Source organism: Trematomus bernacchii, unplaced genomic scaffold, assembly GCF_902827165.1.
Source record: "Trematomus bernacchii unplaced genomic scaffold, fTreBer1.1, whole genome shotgun sequence".
Lineage (NCBI taxonomy): Eukaryota > Metazoa > Chordata > Actinopteri > Perciformes > Nototheniidae > Trematomus > Trematomus bernacchii.
The window spans coordinates 2661121-2676134 of NW_022987801.1; the positions used below are offsets into that span (position 1 = coordinate 2661121).

At 41.2% G+C, this 15014-nt stretch overlaps 1 protein-coding gene across 1 annotated transcript; it reads left to right on the forward strand.

Moving 5' to 3' along the window:
- The first annotated feature begins 4375 nt into the window (after positions 1 to 4375).
- Positions 4376 to 15003, forward strand: LOC117498011 (protein mono-ADP-ribosyltransferase PARP14-like). Its single transcript, XM_034150056.1, has 16 exons — positions 4376 to 4586; positions 4691 to 4815; positions 5029 to 5254; positions 6499 to 7181; positions 7378 to 7701; positions 7791 to 8027; positions 8276 to 8500; positions 8576 to 8630; positions 8751 to 8897; positions 8981 to 9040; positions 9130 to 9306; positions 9381 to 9563; positions 9648 to 10244; positions 10615 to 10751; positions 10909 to 11089; positions 14015 to 15003. The coding sequence occupies exons 1-16, from the start codon at positions 4415 to 4417 to the stop codon at positions 14305 to 14307; spliced, it is 3822 nt and encodes a 1273-aa protein (XP_034005947.1). The 5' UTR covers positions 4376 to 4414; the 3' UTR covers positions 14308 to 15003.
- Positions 15004 to 15014: the final 11 nt, after the last annotated feature.

Here is a 15014-nt window from a genome sequence, read left to right on the forward strand (position 1 = left end):
TACTTCTCAGGCATGCCGGGTAATCTGTGACGTTTCGCTCTCTCAAAAGTTGGGCCATTTTATCATCATGCGCGAATGAGCAACTCCGGTTCTGAACCAGAAAAGCTCTAGCACGGAGCTAGAAGGGGAAAAGCCTTGGTGTGAAAGGGGTAATATACCCCTTTCACACCAAGGCTTTTCCCCTTCTAGCTCTAGGGGTATATTACCCCTTTCACACCAAGGCTTTTCCCCTTCTAGCTCCGTGCTAGAGCTTTTCTGGTTCAGAACCGGTTCTTCGGTTTAGCGCCGGCTCTTTTCACACCGCTCAGAGCCCGACTGGTGCTGCCGCTGCTGCGTCATGACGTCACAGTTTACGTCGCTGAGTTTCTCCCCAACGGAGCTCACCCCACAACAACAACGGGCCGGGGACTGCGTCGGGTCGATGATCGTGTTGCTTTTAATCATACGAAGCCAGATTAAATTAAATAACGACTTCTCCAACCTTATACTTTTCTCCAGAGTGCCGTGGTTCATTGTTTATTAATGTGTTTCAGCGGCATTTACCGACCGCTGCAGTGCTGGCTGCTCTTCAACGGGAGTGTATTCTCCCGTTAGCTCCGGGTTAGCTCACACGGCTCTAAAGTATTCACTGTCTGACTGTCACACAAGCAGCTGATACATATCCCCAGTTCCCCTTAAGTGAATGTGTGTCAGTCTGAATTGACGCTGTTTGGTGTCAGTCTGAATTGACGCTGTTTGGCATCACAACGCTGTTATGAAAGTTTCTCTGGTATAACATGGGTGATGTTAGCATAGCAACCGAAGCTAAACTGACTACTTGCTAAGCCGTTTTCTACAGGCACTTTTTACCGGCGTATTTTTCATCATGATTCTACTTGTGATAGTCGGACATGACAACCTGTGCAGCCCATGTATTGATTCCATCCGATAGCTGCTATAATAACAAACAAAACGTCTGCCTGCTCTCCACAATGATCAATGACATCGAACGGATGGTCAAAGTAAGGTACAAATAAACAGAATCACACGAAGCCTGGTTAGTGTTGCCCAGGGGCGTCGCCTGGACCTGAAAACATTCGGGGCTTAGCCCACAGTGGCGGCGGCACTACAGTGGCATTTTTTACTGCAACACTCCCCACACGCACACACACAGTACACCCGCGACTGTTACAATGAAGGCTCGATAATCAGCTCACGGCATATAGGCAGGGGTAAAGTGGTATTTTTCACCTCATCTAGGGGGGTCCGGGGGGATGCTCCCCCTGGAAGATTTTTTTTTAAATATTGAAGTTAAAAGCATCAATCTGGTACACTTTGAGAGCAAAATGAAGAGATCTATGGATACCTCTCTCAACACCAAGCAGAACTGTAAACAGATTTACTTTTTCTTTATGGATATTTTACTAATCACTCCCCTTTTAAACTCTATTCTTGTTTTACTGCCATATAGTATTTCATAACTGTTTTTCCTTTATTCTCTTATTTTCTTTATAACTATAATGATCATATGAAGGTGTGCCGCGGAAATAATCTTTTGAATAATTTGTGACCAAACCGTTTGAGACCCACTGAGATAACTTAGACTAAAGTTAAGTATCTAAACACTCAGAGAGTCCTTTAGCTCACCTGAGTCTCTCAGTCTGAGAGGAGAGGACTCTCCTCCAGCTTGTTGTGGAACAAACAGCTCCTTATGTCCGTTAGTGCAGCTAGCTAACCAGATGCTAACAACACGTCCCTGCTGGCACCGGTCCCTCCCTCCCCCTCTCTCCCTCTCTCTCTCTCTATATCACAAATGCGCTATTGCCACACACACACAGAGCCGTGCTTGAATGACACAAGCACACGTTTATTTCCATGCAACTCTCTGATTGGTCTGGTGTCATGCCTGTTGCATTCACTGAACACGGGAAATTACAGTGCTGCCGTCCTCTCTTGTGTCATGATGAGGTTCACATAAAGCACGGTGAAAGTATTATATTATTGAGGGAGAATTGTCCAATTCAGTTTCCATATTTTTCTACTACTGTTTAAAACCAGAAAGGAGTTGGTCAGCATTAAAGGAAAAGTTAATACGAGCACTTACAATCAGTGGTGTAGTGGGGATTTTTTTACTGGGTGGACGCTATTTTAATTAGTTCATCCCAAACAAAGGAAAATATGTTTTTCTTTATTTTCAGAAATTGCATTGTATTGATTGCATTTGACTGGATTTGAAGAGTTATTATTCGATATATATTTTTTAAGTCTTGGATCTTAGAAATATTCCCCAGTCCAGTTTCTAACGTTTTCTGCACTGCAACATAACTTTAGCTGCCTGGGAACATGAAGGATTATTCGTCTTGGTATGAGGACATTATTCTGTTGCACTTTAGTTACTTGATTACAACATGTACTGTATCTGGTTTTGAATTTGTTTTAGATTAACCACCAATATAAGCAATAATAAAATTCAGAATCATTGATGCCGTCTGTATGTTGTGTTACTTTCAGACTTTGTTGTTCAAGAAATAATAATTATCCACAATAACAACCAATTCTCAGCTCTTATACACACACACACACACACACTTCCAGGTAATATGTTGTCAAAAAATAATGCAGTTATTAACCTTTTATTTGGTTATTTGCATTTGTTGTTGAACAAACTAAAATGTAAGGAAACAGATTTTATGAATCGATATGAAGCAGGTTAAAAGAGCTCTTTATGGTGCTCAAGTAGAAACATTGATATGCAGGTTTAACAGTGGGAGTATGTCTCGAAAATTGAGTTAAAGCTGATTTAATAATTATTATGTTGTATCGAATGAAACAAACATCAAATTGGTCATTTAAACCAAATAAATATCTGCTTGTTTTGGTGTAATTGTGCCCCCTGGTGGCCAAAATTGAGTTATGCTTAAGCTTTAAAAAAACGTTTTAAAATGAATTTACTTTTTGAATGATGAGAACAAATAGAAGCTTTAGTAGCAATCAGATTTTCAAAAATGTACTTTCTCCACAAAAAAATTCAGATCACAAAAATGTTGACCTTTAATCGTCATAATGTGTTGATAGGTATTTTTCTTTAAACAAATTGCAATTCTAAAAATAACTGTATTTTCCAGATAAAAGATATATGCGCTTGCTTTTCTTACGCCTACAACTATCCCCATTGTTATCATGAATGCTGAAGCCACACTGAATAAGCTGTTAAACCTACAGATACACAACTACTTTTAGGCTTATATTGTGTGAGTGAGTGAATTATGTCTGTCGCAGTGACCCTACAGCAGGGGGGGTCCAAACGTTTTTCCCCGAGGGCCACATACATAAAAATATACGAAGAGCTGGGCCACTCACTAGAGGTATATTGCCTCATAAGTTCAGTTGTAAGTTAGCAAACTCAATCAAATGATGGTAAATTATTCTTAATACTTGAAAAATGCTGTAAGAAAAAACAGCCTCTATCACAGCTCTCCAGAGGGTTTCCTTTATTGTGTTAGCAGCTCATTCCTTAAAACAGAAGCTTCAAATTGATTATAAGAGGAAATATGAAGGGTAGATTTCAAGGTTCTTATGGGAATTTGTTATTGGGCTTTTTTCTTATAAACATATTTGTTAGAATATGTTTTAAACTTGAATTGACTGAAAGTGGGCTTACATGAACACTACTGTGTAATATATGTTTACAGACATATTTAAGAAGTATAATACAAGACAAGCTCAAGTTTCATTTGTGGGCCGCATTCCATATGTTTTCAACTTTAATTGACTGAATTTATTTGAAAATTGGGCTTATTAACACATGAATACTGTGTAATATATTTTAACATTATATATTTGAGAAGTACAAATATAAGACAAGCAGAAGTTTATTATACTGAAGTCATTATACTTTTAGAATTTGCTGAGGGCCGATTCAAAATGTAGTTTGGACACCTGCCCTACAGTGCCCTCAGTGATCCTCAGTGACCTTCTAGAAGTTTTTTAATTATAAGATCATTAAGCCCTTTCAGTTCAATGTTTTAATGGCTCAATTACTTTTTAACTTCAGTCTTTATGATCTCACAAACTAAATAGTAATTTTCAGCAGGTAACCCTTTTCTTCAGACAAGCTCTAAAAAAAACCTCGCCCAAATGTTAGTCTTATCAACATCATATAAAACATCCTCATAAATGTTATCATCATGACTGCATTACGGTAACAGGTATCTGGGTTCATGCAGAACAAGATTAACCACAGGAATCCCACTTTAAAGGTTCTGCCAGCAATCCATATGTCAATAGGTGTGTCTACAGTATAAGGAATTTAACATAAAACAATAGAGTGGCAGAGTGAAACTAAATTGAAGCTTCAGACTTTTTGCTCTAGACGGACACTTTCGAAGAAGCACCACACTTTTTACAACTTTTGAAGTTCAGAATTACAGGTAAAATGGATGAATTCAAACATCCACTGTTCTTTGAAGCGAAATATTTGACAGACAAAGAGAAGCACAAAGTCAGAAGCCACTTTCAGAAAAGACGGGATTCTGGTGGAGGTGATTGTGGGATGATCGAAAAGGCTGGAGGAAACACGTATAAAATCTGTTTCATGGAAATAGAAGGTGAGTAATCCTATTTAGTTCGACTAGTAATGTGTCGTATAAACTTTGTAGTTGTAGTTTAAATGTAAGATGTTGTTGAGACCTTGGTATTTGTGTTTCTACAGACCTGGAAAGGGTGTTGCAGAGGAAGATTCATAATATCTCCCTTCCTTCTGGCGATTTATGTCTAAATGTGAGTCAAAGTTATTGCCCAGAGACCCCGGATCAGCCATCTACAAGTCAACCGAAGGTATGCAAACATTTGCTCCACCCTTTTTGGAAAAATATACGTCAGTCAAATGAGCTTGCCAAACCTGTTTGAGGGGCATTTCTTCTAAGTCCAATTATATCAATGAATATGTTATGTACAGCTGTTGTGAAAGCACCTTCAAGTAAAAACACATGTTTTACAGATACATTACTATGAGTTAATTAATTTGTTTAATGTTCTTTTTTGCTTCAGACACCCACTGAAGTCAACACAAAAGGCCATGAGAAGATATTCAAACTAGATATTTTCCTCATGTTTTTCCTGAGAGACAATCCTAAAGCATACAAATTATTACAGAAACAACTCTCATGTATCGGCTGCCAAGTAGAGTTAGATTTTGAGGAGGAGGAGGCAGTGGTAAGGGGGGATATTGAAAAGGGGCCTGGAGGAGCTTTTGGGGGTGCAGAGCAGTGGCAGGGCTCGAGCTTAAGGACCTCCCGTCGTCCCGGGGCCGAAATAAATCGGGTCGGGGAGGATACAAATTAATTTTGGGACGAATTTGGGACGAGAGTTAAAATAAAAATACCCTGCTAACTCTACTACGAACGGCGATGAAAATGAAACTGACTGCACGTTTTGTGTAGCACACAGTTATTAAACCTCCTTGTCAACATAAACACACACAAAGCATTTAGCAACCCGCGAAATACACACACACACAGTACGTATAGCTACAGCTGTCAGCCAGCCGTACAGCTGTGATGTAACTACAATTTTTTTACCCCGGAGCGGTGCGGAGAAACGAAACTTAACTTATGAAGCAGCTTTTGACGGCGCGCTATGCATGGGGCACCCGAGAGGGGGTTTCCAGACATGTCATTGCAGCTGAGATGAGAACTCTCCATCGCATGTAGTCCTTAGCAATATGCTGCGCCTCTCCCCATGTAGGGATGGGTACCGAGCCCCGGTATTAAACGGGCCCCGGGCCGGAATTATTAAAGACAGTGGTAGAGACATTTAAAACATATATGTCATATGTATTATTGCTACATGAACATTATGTTGCAGTTTTAGTTTCGCCAACTCCGTTTCTAATATGCAATAAGACTACAAAATGCGTCTATGATGTATTTTCGATCTTATTTTCGATCTTTCCAATCCAGACGAGAGAGCTCTCCTGTGTGCGAGGGGGCGGGGCAGTTTGTAAAGGTCTCCTGACTGTGTTACAGACTGTCATCCTGGTTAGTGGTTACTCTGGGTTCTGTCTTCAGGACAGTGTTGGATTTTGTTGTTAATCGGATGGGACTTGATTGGATTCAATATTAGAGCAACTTTCTCGCTTGTGTGTTTTTTTTAAATATATTTGGCCTTTGTTTATGTGTTTGACTGATTGACTCAAATAAAAAGGTTGATGAATTATCATCTAATGATTTGTATGATGTTTTATTTATGTTAAAGGTCACTTTGAATGATTTTAACTAATGATAATGTAGAAAAACAAATATTTTAAATTCGGGACGGTCCACATTAATTTCGGGACGGCTTAGATTGTATTTCGGGACGGTTCCGGGAGGATGGTGAAAAAAGTTAGTCGAGAGCCCTGGCAGTGGGAGTTACAGGTCGATCGAGTCTTGATCAATTTCACTGAGAGCTACCTCTGCTATCATGTGGTTGAGCTGAAAAAAGCCAAAATCCTACTGCAGGACCTCTCCTTTGTGACAGATGATATTAAAGTGTACAGAGAGGGCGGTTATCCAGTGGTTGTGGGAGAAACTGAGGCTGTGCATGAGAAAATAGCAATCCTCGAAAAGAGCCTGACAACCCGGAAGGAGTTACCAATTGTGGAGAAGCTGTTCAAGCTGGTAGAAGAAGAGTTTAGTCGAGAAATGTTTGCAAAATACCCAGAAGTTAAGATCAACATAGGCCGAGCCATGGTGACCTTAGAGGGGCCTGACAAAGAGGTAAAGTCAGGAGCCAACACACTTGAGGACCTGAAGGAAAAAGTAAAGGAAAAGCGAGTTAAACTATCCACAGCCCTGATGACCTTTATAGGATCCAGCGGTGCCGTATCCAAGTACCAGACCCGCTTCCAGCAGAGACTCAGAAATCCTGTTTCCCTGGAGGTTGGGTCTGAGCTGGTCATGTCCAGTTTGTCCTCCGATGCCCTCGATGAGGCCGAAGCCACGCTGCAGAGAGACTTTGATTTGGCCAATGTCAAGCTGCAGGGGGCTCTAGCTGCACCTCCAGATCTAGATGGATTAAAGGAAATCCTCTTCAAAGCCAAGAACGAAGCTAACTCTAGAGAGTTCAGAGTGGACGTCAGCTTCATCCCAGGAACCGGTGGAACCCCAAACATCAAAGTACGACTGGTGGGCTACAGAGAAAATGTCAATAAGCTCAAAGAGGTTATGCATGACTTCCAGATCAACCAAATCTGGACACAAGAAGTTCTAAACCTACCGAATCCTGACCTGCTTGACTGTTTTGATTTTGATTTGATTTTAGGAATGATTGGTATGAAGCAGAACAAAGTGACTTTGAAAGCCTCACCTTTCCCATGCCCTTGTGTGCTTGTGTCTGGTCCCTGTCGTCTGGTCAAAGAGGTCAAGCAGGGATCTAATCTCAGCTCTAGCTAGTCTGACCTCCGACACTTTGGTTCTGGACGGACCGGGGGCTCTGCAGTACTTCCAAGCAGAAGGTAAAGTGGGCAAGGAGTTGGTAGAGAGCTCATTTCAGGTTATCATTAAGGAACAGCAAGGTGTGCATTCGACAAATGTGCAAAGTAAACCACGAAGCATCAGCAGCCCTGTAACCAGCGGCTTGGCACCCCAACCCCTCCCCAAATTGCGCTGCAATACTGTTGGAATCAATGTGGCCATAAAGACGAGCCTGGAGATCAAGCTTGGCAGTCTGATAGATGCTCAGGTTTGAACATTTCCGCTTAACTTTAATTAGAATAATGAAAGCAGCAATACAACCACTCACATTGATATTAATCCACATTGTTTCCACAGGTGAATGTGTTGGTGGTCCCCATGATCAACAAGAACCTCACTTCTACTAAGATAGGTAACAGTCTGTTTCAAAAAGCCGGGAATGCAATCAAGTCCAAGTTTGACACGGTCGCAGCGAATGGTACCGTTGCCCCTGGTGATGTCCTGCAGGTGGACGCGCCTCCATCTCTGGGCTGCTCCAAGCTCTTCTTCATCGAGTGCTTGCCATGGGATGGAGTCAGAGGGCAGAGTGTGAAGGTAAAGTTAAATACTTGGTGGATTTAATATTGTTGTAGGTGCGGGCAAAGGCTGAGTTCAAACTCACGTGTTGCATTCAAATGCCATGAATTAGAGCAAAGAATCTGGCTAATTAATGGAAAATAAAACCTGTACTTCATAAATGTTGCTATTTAGAACCGACCATTTAAATATACAAGCACAGAAAGTGTTGTGCAATGCAGGGGTAACTTTTGACACAAACAAAGTTTCTGATTTTTGTTTTGCAGGCGCTTGGTAATGGCCTGAAGAGATGCTTGGACCTTTGCGTACAGCGGGGCTATAGCTCAGTTGCCTTTCCAGTCATTGGACCCTCAGATGTTTTAAAATACCCAATGAAAGAGGCCATTCAAGTGCTTATGGAGAACATTTGCCAGCTTGGTTTATCTGCGTCCTCTGGGTCTCTCACCACCATCCAGATCGTCATTAAACCAGGCTACCCTGACTCTGAGGAGGTGACTATGATCATTTGTTTTTAAGATGCATGATTTCTGAAATAAAGTGTTTCATGCTGCTGTTTTTATTTACAGTGCTACCAAGACGTCTACAGGCACCCTGGCTTAAATGTGAACCAGGGAGGAGAAGGTAATCTGTTTAACTAAGTATTTAGCAAGTACATTGTTCACCATTTCCATCCACATTCTCAATGGCCAAGATTAAAAATCAGACACACATTAAATATATATTGGGCGTTGTTTGTTTTAGCAATCTTTAGGTCCCTCACCAGTGACCTTGATGACATCACGATGACAGTGGGCAGCGGGGTTAAACTACAACTGGTGTTTGGTAACATCACTGATGAGACGACGGATGCTGTGGTGAACACGACCGACTTTGTTGATTTCCAGTACGGTGAGTGAGAACTAAGGATGCTTTAAAAAAGGCAGAAAAGTTACATCCCTTCACTGATTTTAAAATGTATGGTTATCCTACAGATGTGTGCAAAGACATCTTAACTGTAGCTGGAGCGGATGTAGAGGCAGAACTTAAAGCAGGTAAATAAAAAAAGGACCTGCTAGACATTTTTAAGCAACACACACCTACAACTTCTTTACTCAGCTTTCCTGTTCATTGTTGTTTGTAGCAAAAAGCATTCGCGGAGACGTTTTTGTGTCCAAATCGGGAAAGTTCTCCTGTAAAGCCCTTTTCCATGTCTGTGGACAAAAGGATGCAGTCGTCATCGAACAACTGGTGATTCGCATCGTTGAACATTGTGAATCTCTTGGGTTCGAGTCCGTGGCCATACCTGCTATCTGTGCTGGTGAGTATTCTGTAACACTTTTTTAGATATAAGGATATAAATGTGTCAGGTTTACTCATTAAATTAATGTGCAGGAGCTGGTGGGTTGGACCCTGGTGTTGTGGCAGGAGCCATGCTCCGAGGGGTCAAGGATGCCACGTCGTCCTTTGGTCTCAACTCTCTCACTGACATCCGCCTCGTCCTGCTAAAGATCAACGTCTTCCTGGCCTTTAAAGAAAAAGCAATGCAAATGTTTTCCACTGCTGTGATCAACAAAGGTGATTTACCAGCATAGAAATCTGCCTCTTTGTTCTTCGGGTATTGTCACTAAATGTTATCGTCTCACCTACCTTGCCTTGCAGTTTCTGTACCTCAGTTGCCTCATGTACAACAATTACAACCTCCATCTGTGGAGGCAGATCTAAGCATCGTCTGTAACAGCTCTACAAGCCAGCAGTCCGTCTTCAGGTTCCTCGGTCTCTCCAGAAAGGATGTTGACGGTGCCATGACAAAGCTGAAGGATCTGTATCAGGCTCAGTGTTCTTCTCAAACCTTCAGAAAGGAGGAACTGAAAGACCTCACCCAGGACGACGTGAAGGATCTGAAGCAGCTGGTGGAAACCGAAGGTCTGTATGTTGAGTTGAGCCAAGGCACCTTGAAAGTTAACAACAAGGTAATGCAGATGATCAACGCCTCTCTATACGGCAACCTCAGGAGAGAGTTGAGAGTCAGGGAGGAGGAGGATCTGTACGCCCGTGTGGCTTGGTGCATCTTGGGACATATAGGCAACTGGGAGAGGCTGCTCAAAACAGCCAATCACAGTCTGGAGAATAACGATGTAGGGGGAAGGATAGTGGACGCTCAGGGCAACAAGTGGACCGTGGATCTGCCGAGGATGGAGGCTACGAGATGTTTAGGTGGTCAAACAACAAAACTAAAACGACTTGAGCATCTGCCAGGTGAGAAGATGGTTCTAAGTTGTTACATAAAGATCCCTGCTTGATACATTCTGGTTCAGGTCAAAAGTAATGAAAAGTGGAAAAATTCCCCGGTCAAAAATGTTCTGTCAAAAGATTTTGTATATATTTTTCATTGTGAAGTTGAAGAGTTAGGGATTTATATCCTGTACCATGACATTTTCAATTAATTAGAATAAAATGTCAATACATTAACAATGAGAAGCCTATGATATCATAAACAAAGTAAAAAGAGGCTAGTAAAACTGTGTAAATATATCTCAATTAAAAACTAAAGTATGGTTTTTGCCTACATCAAGGGAAAGCAAAGAAAATTTACCTTTTCTCCAATTTGTCCTCAAACATCTCTCAGACTTCACCCTCCCTCTGTACTGGGACAACATGGCTGCCGGTGAAGCTTTGAAGACGGTTGAACTCCTTCCTTCCTATGCAGAGTACCGCACAGTGAAGGAGGCCTTCAAACGAACAGTCGGCAAGACCGTGCTGAAGGTAGGAAATTGCACCGTCCAGAAAACTATGAATTGAACCTGTACATTTTATTTATCTATAGTATATTGTACACACAGTGCATTTGCAAACATATTTACATCCTTTCAAACAAAATTTTACAGCTTATTATGTCTTTGTATTTGATTTTTCTTGATAGATTGAGCGCCTGCAGAATGTCCATCTGCGGCGCGCCTATGAAGCTCAGAAGAAGCAAATCTCTGACAAGTACAAACAGCAGGGTGGAGAATGTGAAAAGCTCCTGTACCACGGTACGACCCAGGACAACTGCCAATCCATCGTAAAAACTGGGTTCAACAGGCGCTTTTCTGGGCAGAACGGTAAACATATTTGTATTTAATCTGATCTAATCACTGCTCTTGCATCTGTTTTTAGAAAGCATAATTTCCTACTCTATGTAGCGTAGGAGCTGTTATTGAGTTTGGACTACAGCTGTTAGTTATTACGGTTGTAGCCAAAATTGAGGAAATAGTCTAGATTTAATTGTATGAACTCTAGGCACCAAAAGGACTTTCAGGTAGGAAAAATAGAAAAAATACTTACTGTCATTCAGCGACTGACATTCGAAGACTTTCCTCACCATACAAATTGAAATATCTGCCATTTTTTCAAAGGGTTATAAAGATTTATTGTAACTTCCCTCTGTAACACTTCTTATCTTGGGCTATGCTATCTGACTAGAAAGATTATTGGTTCCACTAGAGTGGATAGACAAGTAAGTAAATAGACCAGAGACCAGGTGGTTTGAATAGAACAGCCGGCAATTTACTGACGAAATAGACAAATAGACAAAACATTAAACAAAGACAATGAATATTTTCTGCAGTATAATCAGAGGTAAGTATTTCACCTTTCCCTTGTTTTCTGATTTCTGTGACTTAGTAAATGGTATCCATACAGGATGAATAAAATAAAATAGCCTATTTTAGTTTAGACCGGTCTACTAAGTATTATTTATAGGTTGTTCCTATTTTAATCTCTTCAATATCCTGAGTTAACTCTTTTTCTTTTCCCTTTTCACAGGTAAAATATATCTAATTCAATGAAAAAACACAATTGTACCATCAATGAAATCATATGACAAATGAAAACCTAGAGTACAATATATAGTGTCTCTTTCAATCCAGGTACAACTTAAGTCAGTTCTGATCAAATAAAAGAAACTCCAATACTCCTACCACTCTGGCAGCGAGTTCGCCTATGGCGCATTTCCACCATGGCGCGGAGCGCGGTTTAAGCGTGCCGTTTCGTGCCGGGCCCGTTTTCGGTTGCGTTTCCACTATGCCTAGTTCCGGCCCAGGGCTACTTTTTCACCTTTTTTCTGGCCCGACAAAATCGTGGTTCTATCGGGGCCAACAAACAGGGCTGAGTCGGGCTGAGTTTGCTAAACTAGAGAGAGAATCGCTGGCAAGGGGGCTACAACTACAACAAGATGAACATATTTGACCGTGATTTAAATTGTAATACACGTTTCAAAATGATGCCGAAGTAACAACATACTGATACCGGTAAAAACCATGAATTAATGCTTTGACAAGTCTGCAGACAGACGGCAGGCGAAAAACCTTTTAAAATGCGCGTTGTCTAAATGGAGATCGGCTAAGCTAACGCAATATATGCTCCGACCGTCCACACTCACAACAACGGCCTATACAGACATAAATAAACCAGCGACTGTATTCGCCATGACACAGACAGTCTGTGGTTTGTACTTGTTTAACTTTTGTCTAGTTTCTGAACAGATATGAGGAGCTGTGAGCTTGAGTGCTAACAGCTAATGTTGTTTTTCTGGGGTGCTCATTGAAGATGACGTCACGGCTCTGCCTATATTGCTTTACTATAGATACTACCCCAGTTCCTAAACTGTAATGGAAGCGCAGCATAAAGTGAGCCAGTCCTAACAAGGCATAACGAGGCCTAGCCATACCGAGCGAGGCCGTGTAGTGGAAATGCGCCACTATTGTCTCTTGAGAAACCAGCAAGTCCTCCTCTCACTGGCGCGAAGATCAAAGCAGTCCGTGGGTGTTTCTTAATGTTGAGGAATGCTGCTCCAGAGCCACTATTTCAAGCATACTACGTCATCGAGTGCCGCCGAAGGACTGTTCCAATGTCCAGCATACTTGGAATTCTACCGAGCCCAGCGTACTTCGTAGCGAGAAATTTCGAGGCTGCACACGTGTAGACTCCGCAGTCTTAAAATACCCACAATGCTTTGCGCACGGACCAATTTCACAAAATCTGTGGCGGAAAATGTAAGGCTGGCCGGCCTCTCATATGACGCACACCTGCTAGCCTGTTCCACTCTTCGTTTTCCGAATGCCAGGAAAGATTCTTGCCTAGCTTCTGAAGGAAGTGACTCGGAAGACATGTGCTACTAAGCAAGCGTACTCGACATTGAGAAACACCCCGTGGGTCTGGCTCGCCATCTTGTATCAGAGCGCGTGTGTGTTGTCCTCTCACAAGTGCAGCACAACTCCATCGATCAACTTCATTATCCAGTCCAAAAAACCTGACCTGTACTACAGGTCATGAAAGAATATAAATATAATATAAACTAACAATATAAATTATATAATTACATTTTCAAAACTACTGTAAACGTAGCTCTTTTGTCAATACAGCTTACAATGAGGCTCAAAATAGCAGCTTTACTCTCCTCGACATGTTTCATTTATCCTGTTCACAAAAAAATAACACATATTTCCCCTTGTAAAACACACATTAAAGCCACGTAGTTTCAGCCAAACAAAATAACAAATACATGACATTGCAACTTGCAAGCCATGTTCATAGCTTCCCTTACAGCTCAACAACATGAAGCTAACAATGAAGCTAACATTAAATCACTCTTACAAAACTTTTCTATTAAAAGGTTTGACTCACCAAAACACCGTTGGTTAATGTTCGATACCGTCTACTGGGTTTCCCGACCGTGTGGATGGTATTTTTATCTTTTTTTAAATCAACTTTGAATCACTTTTAATATTACTCATCTGCTTCTCGCTCCGTTTTCCTCTCCTTTCTCCTGCTACGGTGCGCTGCGCGTGCCCCGTGAGCAGAGATCCCTTAAGGAACAGTAGTAGCCTACCTTGTAATTTGTCGTACTACTTTTATTTATTATATTTTTAAAGGGATGATATCATTGACCAATTTTAAACGTGTATCTTTTAATTTAATAACTTTTTAATGACTTCATGCTTACTATGTTTTAATGTGGGTTTACACCTACTTCCTTTTATTCTCAGCAACTAACTACGGGGAAGGAACATACTTCGCTGTAAATGCCAACTACTCTGCTCAACCCACCTACTCCAAGCCAGCTGCTGACGGTTCCCAGCTCATGTTCGTGGCCCGCGTCCTGACCGGCATCTACACTCAGGGCCAACGAAACATGAGGGTCCCTCCTCCCGTCAGCGACCAGGAGGACCACGACCGCTACGACAGCGTGGTCGACAGAATGGACAACCCCCAAATGTACGTCGTGTTTCATGATAACCAAGCGTACCCCGACTACCTCATCACTTTCAAGTGGACGTGAGGAGATATGATTTATCATCCCATGTGGGAATATACAGGTAGAAGAAATTAAAGAAAGTTATAATTTGGGGTATGTTCACGTAAAGTTATATGGTGTAAGAGTTTTTTTTGTAGTCATATAAATTAATCAATATTAATTTGCACATGTGAATGTTCACAATGTTCGTACAAAGCCTTAAAAGTTTGGACTATGTCAGATACCTGATTTTTAAACATAATCTGGTCTTTATTCTATCACTATGTAAACCAATCATATTTTAATATTTTAAATGAAACAATTCAGTTTCCATATTTTTCTACTGCTGTCTCAAACCAGAATGGAGCTTGCTGCGCATGAAAGGAAAAGTTAATAAGAGGCGAGCACTTACAATATATAGTATAAAGTGTCAAAGCATTCTTTATTTTCAGCAATTGCAATGTATAGATTGCATTTAACTGGATTTGAAGATTTATGATTTGATAGTCTGGAAATGTATTGTTTAGGTCTTAGATCTTAGAAATATTCCCGAGTCCAGTTTCTAACGTTTTCTGCACTGCAACATAACTTTAGCTGCCTGGGAACATGAAGGAGTCTCCCTCTTGGTATGAGGACGTTATTCTGTTGCACTTTAGTTATTCGACTTCAAGATGAACTGGATCTGCTTTTTTGTATTTGTTTTAGATGTACTGCCAATATAAGCATTAATAAAATTCAGAATCAGAAATGCT

Excerpts from the sequence above, each read along its gene's own strand:
- LOC117498011 (XM_034150056.1), top strand. The coding sequence starts at position 4,415 with ATGGATGAATTCAAACATCCACTGTTCTTTGAAGCGAAATATTTGACA. Across the intron at positions 4,816-5,028 it reads CATCTACAAGTCAACCGAAG|ACACCCACTGAAGTCAACAC; the intron begins GTATGCAAACAT and ends TTTTTGCTTCAG. Across the intron at positions 9,041-9,129 it reads AGAGGCAGAACTTAAAGCAG|CAAAAAGCATTCGCGGAGAC; the intron begins GTAAATAAAAAA and ends TGTTGTTTGTAG.